The following is an 18,607-nucleotide window of genomic DNA, read 5'->3' on the forward strand; positions in this document are numbered from 1 at the left end:
TATTTGTTTCAAATGGAATCAGAGATGCTTTCTCTCTCCCTTCCTTGTCACGGGTGTGATGCATGGGAAGGGATACATATATATAACCATAAAGTTGACCACCCTTGGGGATTTTTCTGAGCGCCGCTGCTGATCAATCTGGATTATTGATCTTTATTCATGGAGAAAGTTCCCTCAGGGGAAGGGGATAGCTTTATAGCAGACTGAACTGCAATAGATGTTGATAAATACGTGGAGTGGGGGGGAAACAATTCACAGAGAATCCACTTTGAGCTCTAAGGTTAGGCTTCATCCTTTATTAGGTAGTGAGTAAAAGACAACTGATGATTACAACGCCAATGTAAGAGACCATTTAAACAAAAAATGGTTCCATAGCGAAGTGAGGCAGAAGGGATTTACGTATTTCTGAGTTTTCTCATATGGCTGATGGAGAAAATATGGCTGATTTGTTTGTTCCCAGCAAATCATTACAGTTAGTAACACCTTGTGATCCAGGACTCTTGCAACAGGCCCTGACTTCTCGTGGACTGGCTCCTTCGCTATGATGAAACGGGGAGGAACAGCTAAAGCACGTTGTAGCCAGATTGCATCAATGCACACTAAGTCCTCCAACAGAAAGAGAGGCTTTCTCAGGTGTATCTGGTTGGATAAGAATTCAAGCTGACTTATAGTGAAAAACCAAAATACTTGACAAAGCAGAAAAAGGGAACTAAAGTTCAAATGGTGAGAAGATGGTCGAACGAGATACAGACAGAATCCCAAACAACAAAATCACGAGGAACTCTCCACCTGATGTACGTCAGAGTTTGTGGGTGAAACAAACAAACACCTGCTAAGACTGAAGAGGAGAGATATTGGTAAATGTAAAAAAAAAAATCACCAGATATTCTCAAATGCCAATTTAAGTGCTAACCAACATGTTTAACCAGAATGTATAGTGTAAAGTTTAATTTTTTTTTTTTTTAGCAAAGACTGATGAAATAGTTTCCTTCCTGCCTGCCCTTCTACCTTCTTTACTTTTTCCTTTCCTTTTTGGTTTGTTTAACAAAAGATATAAAAAGCCAACTGCTTTAATGATATGTTTATATGACAAATGTCTATAGCTAGATGGTAGACAAGAACTCCAAAGACCATGTTTAATGTTGAGCACCAAGCACGCTATGGGTGTTTCTTAAATATAAAATGACGAATGCTAAATACCTCTCTCTCATATGGTTTCATCTTGAATCTTTATACCTCTCAAAAGGCTACTACAGTTTAGATAAGAGCAGTTTCAGGAAGGCCATACCTAGCCCTTCCCTATGTTTTTAAATAGTCTTTACAAAACCTTTTCAAAAATATTTTTTTCTTTAAACTTAAATCATGTAGGGTTGATTTGTACATTTTTTTAAATCATTGATCTAAGATTGACTGCCATTGTTCTTATTAATGCAACAGACTGGCTGCATCAAACCCCATCAGAGTGATAGGTATATGTTAGCTTTCTATGGGAAAAAGCAAATAGCCTTTATCACAAATTAAAGGCACAGCCATTTGTTACCAACTTAATGATAACATGTAACATGGGATGGTTATATATTTACTTTATATAGATTTTCTTTTTATAAGTTATTCTCTTAATCTTTCTAACATATATACAATATACATATATTTATATATACCCCTGATAAATCTTGTTTTAAAGGTAAAACATCAACTCCTTTCAGCCTTATGGTGAATATCAAAGGCTGTCGGCATTTTACAACTCCACTAGAGAAATGATGGTCAAGTGCATCTTACCAGTATTTTGTTTAACATTATATCCTTGATCTGCAATAAACTCCGATTCACTTTTCTTGTTTTACTAACATTTAAATATATATTAATTGTTTATATCATGTCAGTAGGAAAGCTAGGAAACAAAAACATAAACCCCACAACAATAGCTAATGTCTACCATCACATTCGAAGCAGAAATCTTTGCCTAAGAGACAACCCTACTGGTATGATATAAAGGGATATTGCAGAGGTACAATATTCTTTTTGTTTGTTTTTCATTGGAAAATTGTTACTTTGCATTATCATCCTAGGTTATGATTGTCCCTTATCCATGAAGCAGAAGAGTTGTACTGATTTCTTTTTAAACTCCCATGATGCATGGTTTTACCTGTTTTCAGATATAGCTTCATTATAAACACTTCTCTATTTCCAGCGATACTGCTTCAGGGTGGGAAAATGGTACTTTGTAAGAAATAATCTTTATTGATATCTCTTCCCACCTCTCTGCTTGGCTCTGTTCTATTGTTCTGAACTTAAAGTCATATCTGAGCTGGATAGAAGGGGAAGAATGCGGACTAGGGAGACCTCCACAGACACCATTGGGTGTTTGTTTATTTTTTGACTGCTTACTGGCACGAAATAGTTATTCGTTCTATCTTTTGCAATTCTTTAAAACCTAGTGGCATAGATTGAGACACAGCACTATTGTTTTACAAGACATCTACTGTATCTAGTTTGTTGGGATAAATGCCCACTAACTGCTGTCATAGCAAGAAGACCAGCACGGGTACTACTATTCACAGTGTTGCTTTTGTTTTTTTCTTTTGTTTTCTTTTTTGTATTATTTTAATCTATAGAGTAAATTGTTATATATACATTGGAACCAGTTAATGCCCTTAAACAATATATAGTTGTTTCATAAAGCAGGAAAGACAATGCAGAGGGAAACAGATGCCCAAAAGCACAGTCACATGGGCTTCATAAGTTCTAGATACCACCACAAGTCAATGCTGGAGATCAGTTCTAAAATAACCGGTGTTCAAGAGGAATGCTTGAATTTGGAGAAAATACCACCCCTCCCTTCCCACCCCCAAAACCTCCCTCATTTTTTTTTTTAATAATCTTTTCAATTCACTATCAAAAGTCCTGGCTCTTCAGATAGACTTTAAACGATAAATAAACACTGCATAGTTCTCTTTTGTTTGTTTTGTGTTCTGTTTTTTGAAAAATTATTGCAGTACAATGACTCCCTTGTGGAATTCAGTAAGGAGCAAACAGTACAGGAGTGTGGGCGGTCCGAATGGGCCCTGGGGCGGGCCGCAGGAGCGCAGGTGGGAGTGCAGAAGTCTGGAACAGTGTTGCTGCTGGGGCAGTTCGGAGACTGAAGGGGGAATTCACCGCCACAGCAGCAGCGGCTGCAGCAGCTGCCAGCGGGTTGGGTAGAATTCGTGGAGCCAATGGCTTTGACGGTTCTTTTGAAAATACTAATTTTACCTGCAAAGGAGAGAGAGAAAAAAAGAACAGTACAAGAACAAACTTTTTGCAGGCTACACTTAGAATCCAAAATGGTGGGCAGCTTTTCAAGTATAGCAATAAGCAATGACAAAGAAAAATTCCCAATTGTGAACTGACAATAAAGGTAATGGAAAGTGTAGAAAGTCTTTCCTTTAGAAGAGCTGGGAGATCCCTGAAAATGGCCCATCTAGGGTTTTGAAAAGTCCTTTAGAAAAGTACTCAGCAACCATATTTTATTTTATTTTTTTGATACATAGACCGCCTGAGGAAAATATTCATCTTGAGGAAATGTAGGGAATTTTTATTCTACCCTTTATGCACACACTTAGTATCATGGAACAAACATTTTTAGAGACATTCACTAATGCTGTCAGTTATTCAAGTGTGTAACTGAGCAGCACAGAGGTGTGAGGTACTAATTACAAAATTCCACCATCCATAAAGAAGTTAAGAAAAATTTATCTCCTCAAAAGTTTGACATAATTTTTTTTATCTTTGTGCAATGGTAACATCTCTCAATCTAGTTCATTTTCTAGCTAGTGGCACCAGTAAGATGGCTGTTCTCATGAAGAAAATGTTCCCATTTATGGGAAGAGCAACATAATGATAGCTAAGTATGCTTTGGATGCTAACATGATCACAATTTCACTTGGCTATTTAAGAACTATTCTCTTCATTGTTGAAGGCTGCATCTATGCTGGTCAGAGAGAGCTCCCAAGGTTATGACTAGTGATGCTGAAACATCAGCTCTGAGCAGAATTTTATATAGAAAGGCAGATTAAATTGCTTTTGTACAAAAGAGTAAAGTGACTTCATTTGCATAAAAATGGGCGATGCTACCAAATTAATTGCGTCAACTCATGCTTAGGTCTCATAATAGATGAAATTTTCTTTTAACTATATTTTGATGTGTCAGCAGCACACAATAGCACCAATTATAGTTGACCCTTGAACAAAGAGGGTGCGGGGGTTAGGGTTGCCAACCTCCCACAGCACTGTTGAAAATCTCTGTGGAACTTTTGACCCACCCAAAAGTTACCCACAGTGGGCCCTGCCCTTTACATCTGAAGGATTCCCAACTGTGATTCAAAATTACTATTTTTGAACTGATTTTGGTTGAATCCATAAATGCAAAACGCTTGGATATGGAGAGCCAACTGTATTGATTGAAATTTGCATATAAGTGGACCTGCACAGTTCAAACCCCTATTGTTCAAGGACCAACTGTAATAATAACGTCTATTTTTAAAGAAAACAGACTTCAAAATGCACAATTCAGTACATATTATGTATCAGTTGTTCTTCACTTTTCATTGTGACCTGGGTCTCTCTGATGAAAACTATGCCAATTAACCAGAAAAAAGGGTACATGCTCATAAATATCATCCTAAGATGTCAGGAGGTTCACAGATTTCCCCTAAAATCTTACCAAAATTCCAGGTCAGGACAGCCATATTAGTATCTAAAAGGCACTTTTAGAGTAATGGGAAGTGAGCATCAGGTCAGGACAGCCATATTAGTATGTTTACTTATCTAAAAGGCACTTTTAGAGTAATGGGAAGTGAGCATTTCCCAGTTGGATTTCCCAGGCATTATATGGTGACCTTGGGTGAATAATAACATATAATAATAAGCCATGCCTTTGAGACTGTATCATCAAAATCCAAACTCTTTTGAGGGTATCAATAATACCAGTGCTTTGGCTCTTGAAGATGCTACACAAAAATTTGATTTTCACTGACGCTTTTTCCTAAAAGTATCCACTAACATCAAGAGCCGATTTTTGGTGATTACTTATCTGACTCAAAGAGTTTTCTCCCTTCCCCATGCTGTGTCATCAACCTGAGCCCAACTCAAGACAATAAGATCCTGTGGCTAAAGGGGGCAAAACACCCCAACAACACATGAAACCAATAATTCTGATGGTGATGTAGGGGTTAGACTCTCAAATCAACTGTTTGTCATTACTGAGGTACCTCCCATTTGTTTCCTTTAGTAAGTGACAAAAAAAATCCCAGTTCGGGAAACTGTGGGAAGCAGAGATGACACTCACCCCCAGCGGATGTGCTGCCTTCTGTAGTTTGTTGTAAGGACTGTATTTGGGTTTCGGGGGCTTCCCAGCAGCTCTGTCTTTGTGCCTTCTACTGCTAATGTGCTATTAAAAGCAATTAAAAATGACAGCTTAAAAATTCATAGAAAAAAACAACAACACTTTATAAGTAGTTTAACCTGGGGAAGAATGTTAATTATTTCATGCAAGTTTCCAAAAGACAACTACAAAAAAAAGCATGCATTGTTGTCTTTGGATTCTGAAGCCCGGAGGATATATATTTTTATGCTATCCATTCTACTATATAGTTTAACACGTAGAAAGATCTCCTTTATCCTCGCCTTTTCCCTTATCATTGCATAGATCTCCCTTTTTAAAAGAAGTTTACAAAGAAAAGGAATGTCTGAAAGAATTTTATGTGCAGATAAACAAAGATGCCCAGGCAGGCATGGATTTATCTCCATGCTAATATTTATCCTCATATTTGTACAGCCAAGTGTCATTCCCTTAAATTCTAAAGATAAATAAACTAAGGTGCATAAATCAGCAGAATATTGTACATATGCATGTAAAACACAGCACAATATAAGGGCTGGCCCTTCAATTGGAAACATAACTGATCTCTTTGTAAGGCTACTCAGAGTGAAAGTAAATACAACAGGATCAGTCATCTCTTTAGTAGGTGGCTGCAGGATTTAGAAATACAGTACACCACCATGTAGTAAAGCACATAAAGTCAAAGAATAGCACAGGATAAAGTTATCCTGTAAATCTCAAAGCAAGTAAAAAGGGAACATTGTAATGTGAACTTTAAATAAAATCAACACTTTTTAGTGGGCAAACTGGTAGAAAAAAGATCTAATATACCTTTCCTGCCACTCTTCTTCTATAAAAATAGTGCAAACTTACTTCAGATAATTTCTAAAAGGTCCGAGAAGCCACTACATTTTAGTATTCCCTCAGCAACTAAATAAAATAAGCATACATAAATAAGAACAGTGAATAGAAGATAAGTGGATGGATGGATGGATGGATGGATGGACAGATGGATGGACGGATGGATGGACAGATAGGGGATGGATGGGAGAAAAAATAGAAAGAAAGGGAGCGCCCTAGCCGGTTTGGCTCAGTGGATAGAGCATTGTCCTGTGGACTGAAGGGTCTCAGGTTCGATTCTGGTCAAGGGCACATGCCTGGGTTGTGGGCTCGATCTGCAGTGGGGGGCTTGCAGGAGGCAGCCAAACAATGATTCTCTCTTATCATTGATGTTTCTATCTCTCTCTCCCTTCCTCTCTGAAAACAATAAAACTATATATATTTTAAAAAGGGAGTAAAGCAAGCACAGACATCCTGCTCATGAACATGTCCCCTACATGTTTTCATTTCTAGCATTCGTGCAACCTACCTGTTTAAGCTGTGTTTCCGAGTTGACGTGCACATCACAGATTTCACAGTGAAACGTTTTGTTTTGCAGGCCTGTGTTTCCCTTATTAACTGGTCCTTTGCCTTTCACACCTGCCCTGGGAAAGGCTTTGATAGTCCCGCTTCCATTCCGGGCTTCTAGCATGGTTTTGTGCTTTGTACCTGCCAAGAACATTTGGAAAAAAAGAGAGAAAAGGAGAAAAATCTCACTTCAAGAAACAAATACAATAATAAAATTACCTAGTTTTAGTGCAGTTCTCTAGTGTGGTTAACTAGGAGTATGATGCAGAAGACTATAAGGATGTGTTCGTACCACTGTATACAACATTATTTAATTACTTCTTGGTGGTTGTTGTGTGTTTTTTAAATAATGCTCCACATTACCAATAAGCACCATCAATGTAGTTAACTCCAGAGTCCTGAGATGAAATTAAAGGGGTGTGACTTCATTTCATTTCTTTTTGATGTTAATAAGACATAAATGATAGATGAGGAAGAGTGATTTAGTTGCTAAAAGTATAGTTGAAGGTGATATGTAACAAATGGAATAGCTTTAAACAAGGCATATTTACAGAAATGGCACTAATTAAATACTCACTTTCTAAACAGAATACAAATAGGTATCCTGGCTATGTATTTTAGGTTCAAAGAGTAAGAGTAATATTACTCTGATCTTAATGACTATGAAAAACACACACAACCTTATTAGGATAGTAAAGCCCACATTGACTGGCTGATCACCATTGTCTTAAATAAGAGGCAAGGAATACATGGAACAAGTTTAGAGTCACATGCTTCTCTTTTTCAAAATGATTAAAACTTTACCAAGTTTAATATAAAAATGTATATTTTTTACAACTTAGATCCCCCACTTTGAATGTCATATTGTTATGCATAGCTATGAAAATGTTCTTATCTCAACCTGTAAGAAAAGAGACAAACGTCAACATCTAGTGAGACAACCAGAGGAATGGGAACATGGACCACAGAACTGTGCCATGGTGTGATTTGGGGGACTCTTGATTCACTTGTGATAGGAGTTAGTGTTTGGAGGGCGGAACCTGAATGTTTCAGAAAAGTGTTTTAACCTATTCAACAATATTCAGTAGTTTATCTGGCCAGATGTAGGTGGCTTGCCTCAGGATTGAGTGTCAGGTGAGTTAGGAAGACAAGAGGACATTTAAAGGATTTGGCCCCAATAGTAGGGGATCAGAAATAGTAGGTTAAGGTCCAAAAAATAAAATTCTCCCCATAATATCTTTGGCAAGTTAAGCCCCACCTATGTCATGCCTCTAGAGAAAGAGAAGAAATGAGATATATGGGAACATGGACCACAGAACTGTGCCATGGTGTGACTGCGGGGCCCCACTGAGGCTGGCTTTCACACATATCTATTGTGATGCACGGACACAAACACTTTTTCCTTTGTATGAAGAGAGCATAAGTGAGACTACTGTTCTTCTAGGGAGCAAGAAACATGTATATACATGTATATACACTAGAGGCTCAATGCATGAAATTCGTGCAAGGGGGTTGGCCCTCGCAGCACTGGCTTCGTCCAGAAGGTTGTCCGGAAGGACATCTGAAAGGTTGTTCGGCTGTCCATTCTAATTACATATTACGCTTTTATTATTATAGACCGGTGCACAAATTCGTGCATGGGTGGGATCTGGCCAGCCTGCCCCGATCTGGGCTGATCGGGCCAGGACGGCCAGGGGGAGGGGACGCAGGAGGTTTTCGGGCCGGCCCTGCTCCCTGGTCAAACTCCCAGTCGAACTCCCAGTCAAGGGTACAATTTGCATATTAGCCTTTTGTGCCCCAATCTGGGCTGATCGGGCCGGACAGGCCAGGGGGAGGGGATACAGAAGGTTGTCGAGCTGGCCCTGCCCCCTGGTCGAACTCCCAGTCGAGGTATGTGTGTGTGTGTTTGTTTATGTGTAGAACGTTGTTGGTTATTTAAAGTCCTTTCTTTAGACAGGTGATTTTATCAAAATATTTCTTTTCCACCCAGCTTTTACAGTCAAACTGAGAAGTATTCCTGAGGCTGGTTTGGCTTATGCATGTTTAAAAGGAGTCAGTAGGAGTCCCTCTTATCCTGACTTTCTTGGGGGACTCTTGATTCACTTGTGATAGGAGTTGGTGCTTGGAGGGCGGAACCTGAATATTTCAGAAAAGTGTTTTAACCTATTCAACAATATTCGGTAGTTTATCTGGCCAGATGTAGGTGGCTTGCCTCAGGATTGAGTGTCAGGTGAGTTAGGAAGATAAGAGGACATCTAAAGGATTTGGCCCCAATAGTAGGGGATCAGAAATAGTAGGTTAAGGTCCAAAAAATAAAATTCTCCCCATAATATCTTTGGCAAGTTAAGCCCCACCTATGTCATGCCTCTAGAGAAAGAGAAGAAATGAGATATATGTGAACATTTGAGAAATACCCATTCTCTCAGAAAATCATTGGATTTTTAGCATCATTCCAGCATTAGTTTCTCCACAGAAGCTAGCAAAGATAAGAAGTTAAATATATCTACCCATGCATGCACTAGCACATATGTGCTCGCATGCGTGTGCATGCGTGCATGTACACACACACGGTTAAATATGTGGCAAGATGGGGTAAGAAAATTCAACTAATAGCTTTGACTCTGAGCTTACTATTCACTGTTAGTAGAGTGAGCAAGATGGGTAAGAAAATTCAACTAATAGCTTTGACTCTGAGCTTACTATTCACTGTTAGTAGAGTGAAACTTTTGTGACATATAACCTGCATTTTGTAGCAGACTGTCAATCATAATTAAATAGCTATTAGATAGTTCTATAAGACTTTAAAGCTTGAATAAGCTGTAAGGGTAGCTGTATTTCCTCTAAGTAGAGCTAAAATTTAGGAAAGGTGTCCTCTTAATTTTAAAGCACTTACATTTTTGAGAGATTGAATCTGTATTAATATAAAACTAGTGGTTCTTAGGAGACTTCATACTCATTTTATTTCTGAAACATTGCATGTATTGTGCTAAATGATTCACCTGCTCACAGCTGCCCTATGAGTTAGGTGCTATTACTCCATCCATTTTAGAGATAACAATCTGTGACTCAGATAGGTTGTTTGCCTGGCTCACAAAGCAAGCAATACTTGCCTTCTGACCAGTAGAAAGTGGATTTCTATGTCCCTACAGTTGCAGGCACTTAGCTAGGAATCCACTAAGAATTTCTGAGCCAGTTACACCCGAATGTCACAGCTCCTTTAATTTTCTCCTTTGTTCATGCAGTCCTCTCTAAACTTGGATTTGAATCTTTCAAATCCTAATCCCTCAGCTTTTTTCCTTTTTTTTTCTTCTTGCAAGGTTCCTTTCTGCTCAGCACAGCACCATGAAACATGAAGCTTCAAAAGGCTGTGGCTCTGTGAGGGCCAGTTTGATCACCTCTTTGATCACTTTGGTTCAACATTGTGTAAACATCTTGCAAGGCTTGTGCCTTCCTCTGTGATTGCACAGCAGGTCAGTCCCCAATCTGCTTCTGTAGTTTATTTCTTCCTCGGAGGACAGAATCTGCAAGAAGCTAAATGGACTATTTTCTCCCTATCACTGGCTCTGACCTTCATTGGAAACTTCATGATGCCTGAAATGGGAAACCATATTCCAGCCACAGTTTAAATTCAGCAAGCCCTAATGCTCCAATTAATACTATTTTTATTGTTTGTTTTTGATGACATGGGATCAAGATATTTACCTATCTTATGTCTGCTAAAATAAAAGTCATATATGGAGGGGAGGTGAAAAAGGCCTAGATTTCCCCCTTGATTCCCTATCATCTTCACAATTACCCTTTTTTAGATGGCTCTCAAGTTAGGTACAAAGGAAAGGCAGTTGAGCAAGAAAACTGGCGAATAACTTTTAAAAATAAATAAATAATTAATTGGGTCATAGAACATTTGAGGAAAAAAAATTAAAATGAATAAGATACACGATTCCACCAAGGATAGGTATATCAACAATATTAACAGTGGTTATCATGTTCCAGTCTTATTTTCTATTTGCATATGTGTATTTTGAAAAAGTTTGGATAACTTAGTTAATGTGACTATATAGAATTTTCCATGGAATTATATATCCTTTTAGAAATGCACATGGTTTTTAATGACAGCATAGGCTTACATTATGTGGATGTGATGTATTTGCTCACTAATCTTAGACATTTGCATTGCTTCTATTTCCCTCTATATAATTAGGTTGTAATGAACATCCTACTCACTAAATCTTTTATCCCATATTTGGTGGTTTTCCTTAGAACAGATTCTCATAAGGAATATTATAGGGACAAAGAATATGACTTCAAGTCTTGATTTAAGCTACCAAACAACTTTCTCAACATTACAAAAGATGTTTCAGAGGGATTCGTTTTATAGAAAAATGTATCTTGGTATATTTTGCAAAATTTGCCCCTGTAAAAAATAAATTTCAATACTTTACAATTCAATGTTCCAGAGTGCCCATGAAATGATATTTAGTAGTGTTAGGCTAGACTAGCGATTTTCAACCTTTTTCATCTTATGGTACACATAAACTAATTACTTAAATTCTGTGGCACACCAAAATATATATATTTTTGCCAATCTGACAGAAAAGATAATAGGTATTATTTTTATTTATTCACATCATGCAGCAACTGTTGTGTTGGTTGTTATTTTTATTTTATTTTATTATAAGAGGTCAGTGCCTCTGACTAAATAGGTATTGCATGTTTTAAAAATTCTAGCACCCTAGCTGGTGTGGCTCAGTTGGTTGGGCCAAAAGGTTGCTGTCCTGGCTGGTGTGGCTCAGTTGGTTGGGCCAAAAGGTTGCTGGTAGACTCCAGGTCAGGGCATATGCCTGGGTTGCAGGCTTGATCCCCAGTAAGGGGTGTGCAGGAGGTAGCAGATGCATGAAACACATCCATGTTTTTGTCTTTTCCTCTCTCTCCCGTCATCTCTCTCTAACATGATAAAAATAAATAAAAATTCTTGTGCCACCACAGTTGAAAATCGTTGGACTAGATCAGGGGTGGGCAAACTTTTTGACTCGAGGGCCACAATGGGTTCTTAAACTGGACTGGAGGGCCGGAACAAAAGCATGGATGGAGTGTTTGTGTGAACTAATATAAATTCAAAGTAAACATCATTACATAAAAGGGTACGGTCTTTTTTTTTTTTAGTTTTATTCATTTCAAACGGGCCGGATCCAGCCCGCGGGCCGTAGTTTGCCCACGGCTGGACTAGATCCTTAACAAACCCATGCTACTGCCAGTGGTAATTTAGTTACCTTCTCATTGACAAATTCAGATGATTCAGCTTATAGGTAAATGGGCGGGAAAGTGATCCGTCTCCATATGAACAGTGAGTGCAAAGGTGTTTTTCTAATGTGCTTATTTATGAATTAGGTGTAATGGCAACATAGTCCAACTCTTGTGTGTCCCAATAAAGAAAAATTCTCTTGAATCTATACACCTGAACTGGTTAATCAGTATCAAAAGCCTCCATGTTCTGTTTCTTTTTATCCTGTAAATGTAAAATTAGCCTTTTCTCACCCTGCCCCTCTATATAACATGTACTTTTCATATTTGCACTTTGTCTTAGAGAAAAAAACCTTGGTTCACTTTATCAGCATATCAACAAACATTAAGCACCCAGAATGACATCCAGGGTATCAAGTAACCAAGTATTGCCCCCAATGAGTACAAAATTGTATTAGTTTTCTTAGCTTCCTGGTTGAAAGTAATGTGCTTATTCGCCAGTAATTTATCTGAAGTCTGATTTGCAGAGGTGAAAGAAGGGACAGGGGGAAACAAGAAGTCTAAAACAGGGGGAAGGAGAACTTTGCTTTTAGCATGAGATGAAGAGCCAAAAGGTGAGATGAGATGAGAGACAAGCCACACACATACTACCAGAGGGATAGACTTGGTATCCAACTACACCCCAGAGGAGAGCTCTAGGCCAGGGACCCAGTGGGCTGAGCACTGGCTGGATCTGTGGGGAAGATAAATGCGCAGAATCGATATAGCAATACCCCTTGAGGTCACAGCATGTGAGGAGAAATGTTAGGCATCCAGAAACCCTCTTTTGTCCATAATCACTGACTATAGCTGAGGATCCCCCCTGCTTCCTTAGACCTGCATTTAACACACTTTATGTGCATCGGTCTCATCTCCTTAAAACAATGCCCTTAAGAGCGTGGAAAAATGCCACATTGCTTTTATATCCATTACCCAAGAGAGCCTAGAAGAAAAGTCTTCACACAATAAACACTGAATCACTAAAGTGGACAAATTAGATACACTTACTTAGTAAAACAGATATGAGCTTGTATTAGATATTTATAAAAGCAATGTTTTATTTATTTTTGTGTGTAAAATAGTCTTATTTTTATTTTTCAAAATATATTTGTATTGATTTCAGAGGAAAAGGGAGAGGGAGAGATAGAAACGAGAGAGATGAGAGAGAATCATCAATTGGCTGCTTCCTGCACAACTCCCACCGGGGACCAAGCCCACAACCTGGGCATGTGCCTTGACCAGGAATCCAACTGGTGACCTCCTGGTGCATCGGTCAATGCTCAACCACTGACCCACACTGGCTGAGTAGACTAGTCTTGTTTTTAATTTTAAAAATTATTTTCTATGGAAATAAAACTTAGTAGGAAATTCAAAGAGCATTTAAAGTGAAAAGCAAAAGCCTGCCCACCTCTCATCTGCAAGCTGCTTGTCCTCGGTTGTGAAACATTTGCAGGTGTAAACTTCCTGAAATGTTCTAAACATCAGTGACTTTATATTAGGCATGAGTAGCAAAAAGAATATGGGTCAAACATTCCACTTGGTTTTCGCAAGAACAGGCATAGAAAAGTACACAGCAAGACAGTTCATCTTGACACAACTCTGAAGTCACCCCTTCTGGTTCTTAATCAGTGAGATGTCACCAGGTTGAAATAATTAAACCCTGAATACTCACAGGTATGCAAAAAAATATTTTTATTAGGCAAGAGACTGCATATCACAATCCCCCAAACATACTATTTGTGACTTATAGCTAGTGCACTGTCTGATTGAAATTCTGTGGTAATGGAAATGTTCTGTATCTGTACAGTCCAATATGGTGGCTATTAGTCATCTGTGGCTCTTGAACACTTGAAATGAGGCACTGTGAAAGTGAATTTGCAATTAATTTTAATTTAAATAGCCATCTGAGGCTGGTGGTTACCATATTAGTACAGCTTTAGTACTCAAAATATCCCTTACATGGATGTGGAACATGTAGGAGGTATGAGTCTGAATTGTTGTTGTTGTTTCTTTTTTATCATTTGTATAAAGGTAAAAGAAGGCAGAATTGTGATGGGAGAATTTCTATCTTTATTTTCAATCAAACAGAAGTATGACCAGTATTGTAGAAGATGCTGAATAGGATTGGAAGATACTCTTTGGGCCTTAATAATAATGATGTGAATATTGGCCTCAGGTGACTGGCTTACATGAGTTTTTTACTTGAAACATGAAATGATAGATATCCTGATGAAATGAGCCTTTCCATATTTTATTCTGAATACAGAGGCATAAACTAGACATGAGCTTCTTAAAAGCCTGGTTTTGCTCATATTCTTATTCTCAGTGCCTGGCACATAGTAGATGATCAGTGAAGGTGAGCTGAAATATTAGATATTAGTAAAGTTCAAGGAACAAATATTTTTAAAGAGAGTTGTGAGCTCAGGCTCTGGAATGGTGTCAATCATTAGCTGTGTGGTTAAATTTCTTTGTGCCTCAGTGTACTCAGCTCTAAAAAAAAAGACATCATATGCTCTACTGAAGTGTCTTAAGTACATTTGTTGTTTTAAAGACTATTTTTGGCACTACTGTATGCTCAATAAATTAGAACCCTGACCTCCTGGTTCATAGGTCGACACTCAACCATGGAGCCATGCGGGCCAGGCCTATATATTTTTTATGAAAACAACAGATTATGAATAAACAATGATAGTACCATGATTGTGAAGATGAAGATACAATATTTGAATTACTTCAGTTATGTCATTCTATGTGACTACTTGAAGTTGTTATTTTTCAAAATATATTTGTATTGATTTCAGAGGAAAAGGGAGAGGGAGAGATAGAAACATGAATGATGAGAGAGAATCATCAATTGGCTGCTTCCTGCACAACTCCCACCGGGGACCAAGCCCACAACCTGGGCATGTGCCTTGACCAGGAATCTAACTGGTGACCTCCTGGTGCATCGGTCAATGCTCAACCACTGACCCACACCGGCTGAGTAGACTAGTCTTGTTTTTAATTTTTAAAATTATTTTCTATGGAAGTAAAACTTAGTAGGAAATTCAAAAAGCATTTAAAGTGAAAAGCAAAAGCCTGCCCACCTCTCATCTGCAAGCTGCATGTCCTCGGTTATGACACATTTTCAGGTGTAAACTTTCTGAAATGTTCTAAACGTCAATGACTTTATATTAGGCATGAGTAGCAAAAAGAATATGGGTCAAACATTCCACTTGGTTTTCGCAAGAACAGGCATAGAAAAGTACACAGCAAGACAGTTCATCTTGACACAACTCTGAGGTCACCCCTTCTGGTTCTTAATCAGTGAGATGTCACCAGGTTGAAATAATTAAACCCTGAATACTCACAGGTATGCAAAAAAAATATTTTTATTAGGCAAGAGACTGCATATCACAATCCCCCAAACATACTATTTGTGACTTATAGCTAGTGCACTGTCTGATTGAAATTCTGTGGTAATGGAAATGTTCTGTATCTGTACAGTCCAATATGGTGGCTATTAGTCATCTGTGGCTCTTGAACACTTGAAATGAGGCACTGTGAAAGTGAATTTGCAATTAATTTTAATTTAAATAGCCATCTGAGGCTGGTGGTTACCATATTAGTACAGCTTTAGTACTCAAAATATCCCTTACATGGATGTGGAACATGTAGGAGGTATGAGTCTGAATTGTTGTTGTTGTTTCTTTTTTATCATTTGTATAAAGGTAAAAGAAGGCAGAATTGTGATGGGAGAATTTCTATCTTTATTTTCAATCAAACAGAAGTATGACCAGTATTGTAGAAGATGCTGAATAGGATTGGAAGATACTCTTTGGGCCTTAATAATAATGATTTGAACATTGGCCTCAGGTGACTGGCTTAAATGAGTTTTTTATTTGAAACATGAAATGATAGATCTCCTGATGAAACGAGTCTTTCCATATTTTATTCTGAATACAGAAGCATAAACTAGACATGAGCTTCTTGAAAGCCTGGTTTTGCTCATTTTCTTATTCTCAGTGCCTGGCACATAGTAGATGATCAGTGAAGGTGAGCTGAAATATTAGATATTAGTAAAGTTCAAGGAACAAATATTTTTAAAGAGAGTTGTGAGCTCAGGCTCTGGAATGGTGTCAATCATTAGCTGTGTGGTTAAATTTCTTTGTGCCTCAGTGTACTCAGCTCTAAAAAAAAAGACATTATATGCTCTACTGAAGTGTCTTAAGTGCATTTGTTGTTTTAAAGACTATTTTTGGCACTACTATAGGCTCAATAAATTAGAACCATGACCTCCTAGTTCATGGGTCGGCACTCAACCATGGAGCCATGCGGGCCAGGCCTATATAATTTTTTATGAAAACAATAGATTATGAATAAACAATGATAGTACCATGATTGTGAAGATGAAGATACAATATTTGAATTACTTCAGTTATGTCATTCTATGTGACTACTTGAAGTTGTTATATTTAAAACAGCTGTGCAGTGTATGGATTTTAATTGCCCAGCTCCACTTGCCCATGTTGATAGCTGCCTATGTGATGCGCCCTGCACTGGCCACCTTCCCTTCCCTGGTTCCTTTTCCCACTCCCCTAACCTGCTTCCTTCACCTCCCCTAAAAACTATGTGCCTTCAAGTCCTTGTCTCAGAGTCTGATGGAACCCAAATTGACATACATCACAATAATCCTAAACTAAGTCCTGCAACGACTGCTCCCATTCCTAACAGGAGAGTGCCACACATAGAACCTCTCTCCTTCCCACTCACTCAGTGGGTTCCCCATATCAGACCCCATGGGAAAGACGCAGGACACCAGGATGATAGTAGCACTTGTCTGAACACAAGACTGCATTCACCTTTGTCTTCATTTAGAGGAAGTCCCAGAGCCTCCCCACACTGTCGCAGGTACAAATAACAGAGCTGAATCTGGAGCTCAAAAATGGTACCCAAAACAGGGTCGAAGAGCATCTAACATCTGTCCTTTCTTCTTTGCCACCTCCAGTCTGTCACAGCTGACTCATCCAAGTCTAGGGTGAACTTTAGGCCTGAGCCCTGGAAGAAGCTCTCTGACCTAGTAAAGGAAATTCTGGGGTACAAAAGCTCATGCTGAGCCTGGAGGGAAGGGGCGTGACTGTAGTCCCCTGACTAGGCTGAAGGTTTGGGGGAGATACCCCAATAAAGGGAGTCAGGTAGGGGCAACAACCACATTCACCACCTTAAATTTTCAGATGAGATCGCTTTAGTGCTTCTCAGCTCCGATTACACCACATTGTTTTTTTTTTCTTTTCCAAAACACTGTACCTTACAGGCCCTGGATATATAATAGATCAGAATCCCTGCATATAGAAAAAATATTTTTATATATAAATATATTTTAAATATATTTTAAAAAATATAAATGCATGTATATATTATATAAACATATTCAATATTCATATCCAATCTATAAGTGTATATATCTACATATATTTAAAGCACCACAAGTGAATGTGTTTTAAAAGCTCCACAGGTAATTCTGACACACAAAGCAGAGCTGAGGGCTATAGAATTGCAATATGAAAAATGTCGACCTGATGTGATATAATCAAATAAATAATTCCCATTTACTTCTTAATCAGATGTTTCTGAGAAGAATTCAGAAACGGTATCCAAATTCTTGATGAATTAACTCCAGACTCAAAGACTATGGTTTGTGCCCCTCCTCAAAATGAATGTTCCTCTGTTACTATGCAGAATGATCAAAAGCAATTGAGAAATACATGGTCTTCCACTGATGTTTATGCTCTCCCAATTACCTTGCATCCAGGAAGGATGTATTTGTATGAGTAAACAGGTGATAAATCTAATGGTATAGATTCCGGCTTGGCAGGGGACAGATGCTTTACTGTGTTTCTCAGCCCTTGAACTCATGAACTCTCCTCGACTACAGCTGATGTGGTATGCAGGAGGAAGGGAAGTGCTGAAGGAATTGTTCTCCATCTGCAATTACTCCCTTAGAGTCTTGAAGTCAATACTTGACTATTACCAGTGCAGCACAATGACTGGTCAATGACTCAGTCAAATACAGCTGCAATATTAACTCAGGGTATAATTCACAAGTGATTCTTTTTCTACTGTAATTGCTGACAGAGTCCTGGCAATGAACCCAGTCTTTTAGAGAAAAGTTGATCTTGGGCCAAAGGGCTGGCTAAAATCTCAGGCAGGACATAACTAAGTAACTAAATAAATAAACACACTATTATCTATATCTAGATAGATAGACCCTACATAAATATATATCTAGATAGATAAGTATAGCTATAGATATATAATATCTTGATATGGATATATTACAGATGGATGAGATAAAAGTATATTAAGAAAGCATTTCATCCTGACTTATCAATATTTTCTATTATGACATATGGGAGTTAGAGTTTATGTTAGCAAGACCTGGGTTTAAATCATGGTTCCATCACTTAAGTCATCATGTACCTTTTCTGAGCCTCAAATACGATGATTAGTATCTTCAGGTTGTCAGAATGAGTAAATAAAATATTACATGTAAAGATCACACCTCAATGGTTGCCCATAATA

At 38.2% G+C, this 18,607-nt stretch overlaps 1 protein-coding gene across 5 annotated transcripts in view; it reads right to left on the reverse strand.

Annotated features, from left to right (window-relative positions):
* Positions 1–267: 267 nt before the first annotated feature.
* ZNF385D (zinc finger protein 385D) overlaps positions 268–18,607 on the reverse strand; it is a 705,866-nt gene continuing 687,526 nt past the window's right edge. For all 5 annotated transcript variants that reach the window (XM_014537585.1, XM_014537586.1, XM_005863642.2 and 2 more), the window contains 3 exons: positions 6,729–6,907; positions 5,327–5,428; positions 268–3,252 (listed from right to left, as the gene is read on the reverse strand). In XM_014537585.1, coding sequence (XP_014393071.1) covers positions 3,019–3,252; positions 5,327–5,428; positions 6,729–6,907 — 515 coding nt within the window. In that variant the 3' untranslated portion in view covers positions 268–3,018. The remainder of the gene's footprint in view (positions 3,253–5,326; positions 5,429–6,728; positions 6,908–18,607) is intronic.

This window comes from Myotis brandtii, unplaced genomic scaffold (assembly GCF_000412655.1).
Source record: "Myotis brandtii unplaced genomic scaffold, ASM41265v1 scaffold18, whole genome shotgun sequence".
Classification (NCBI taxonomy): Eukaryota; Metazoa; Chordata; class Mammalia; order Chiroptera; family Vespertilionidae; genus Myotis; species Myotis brandtii.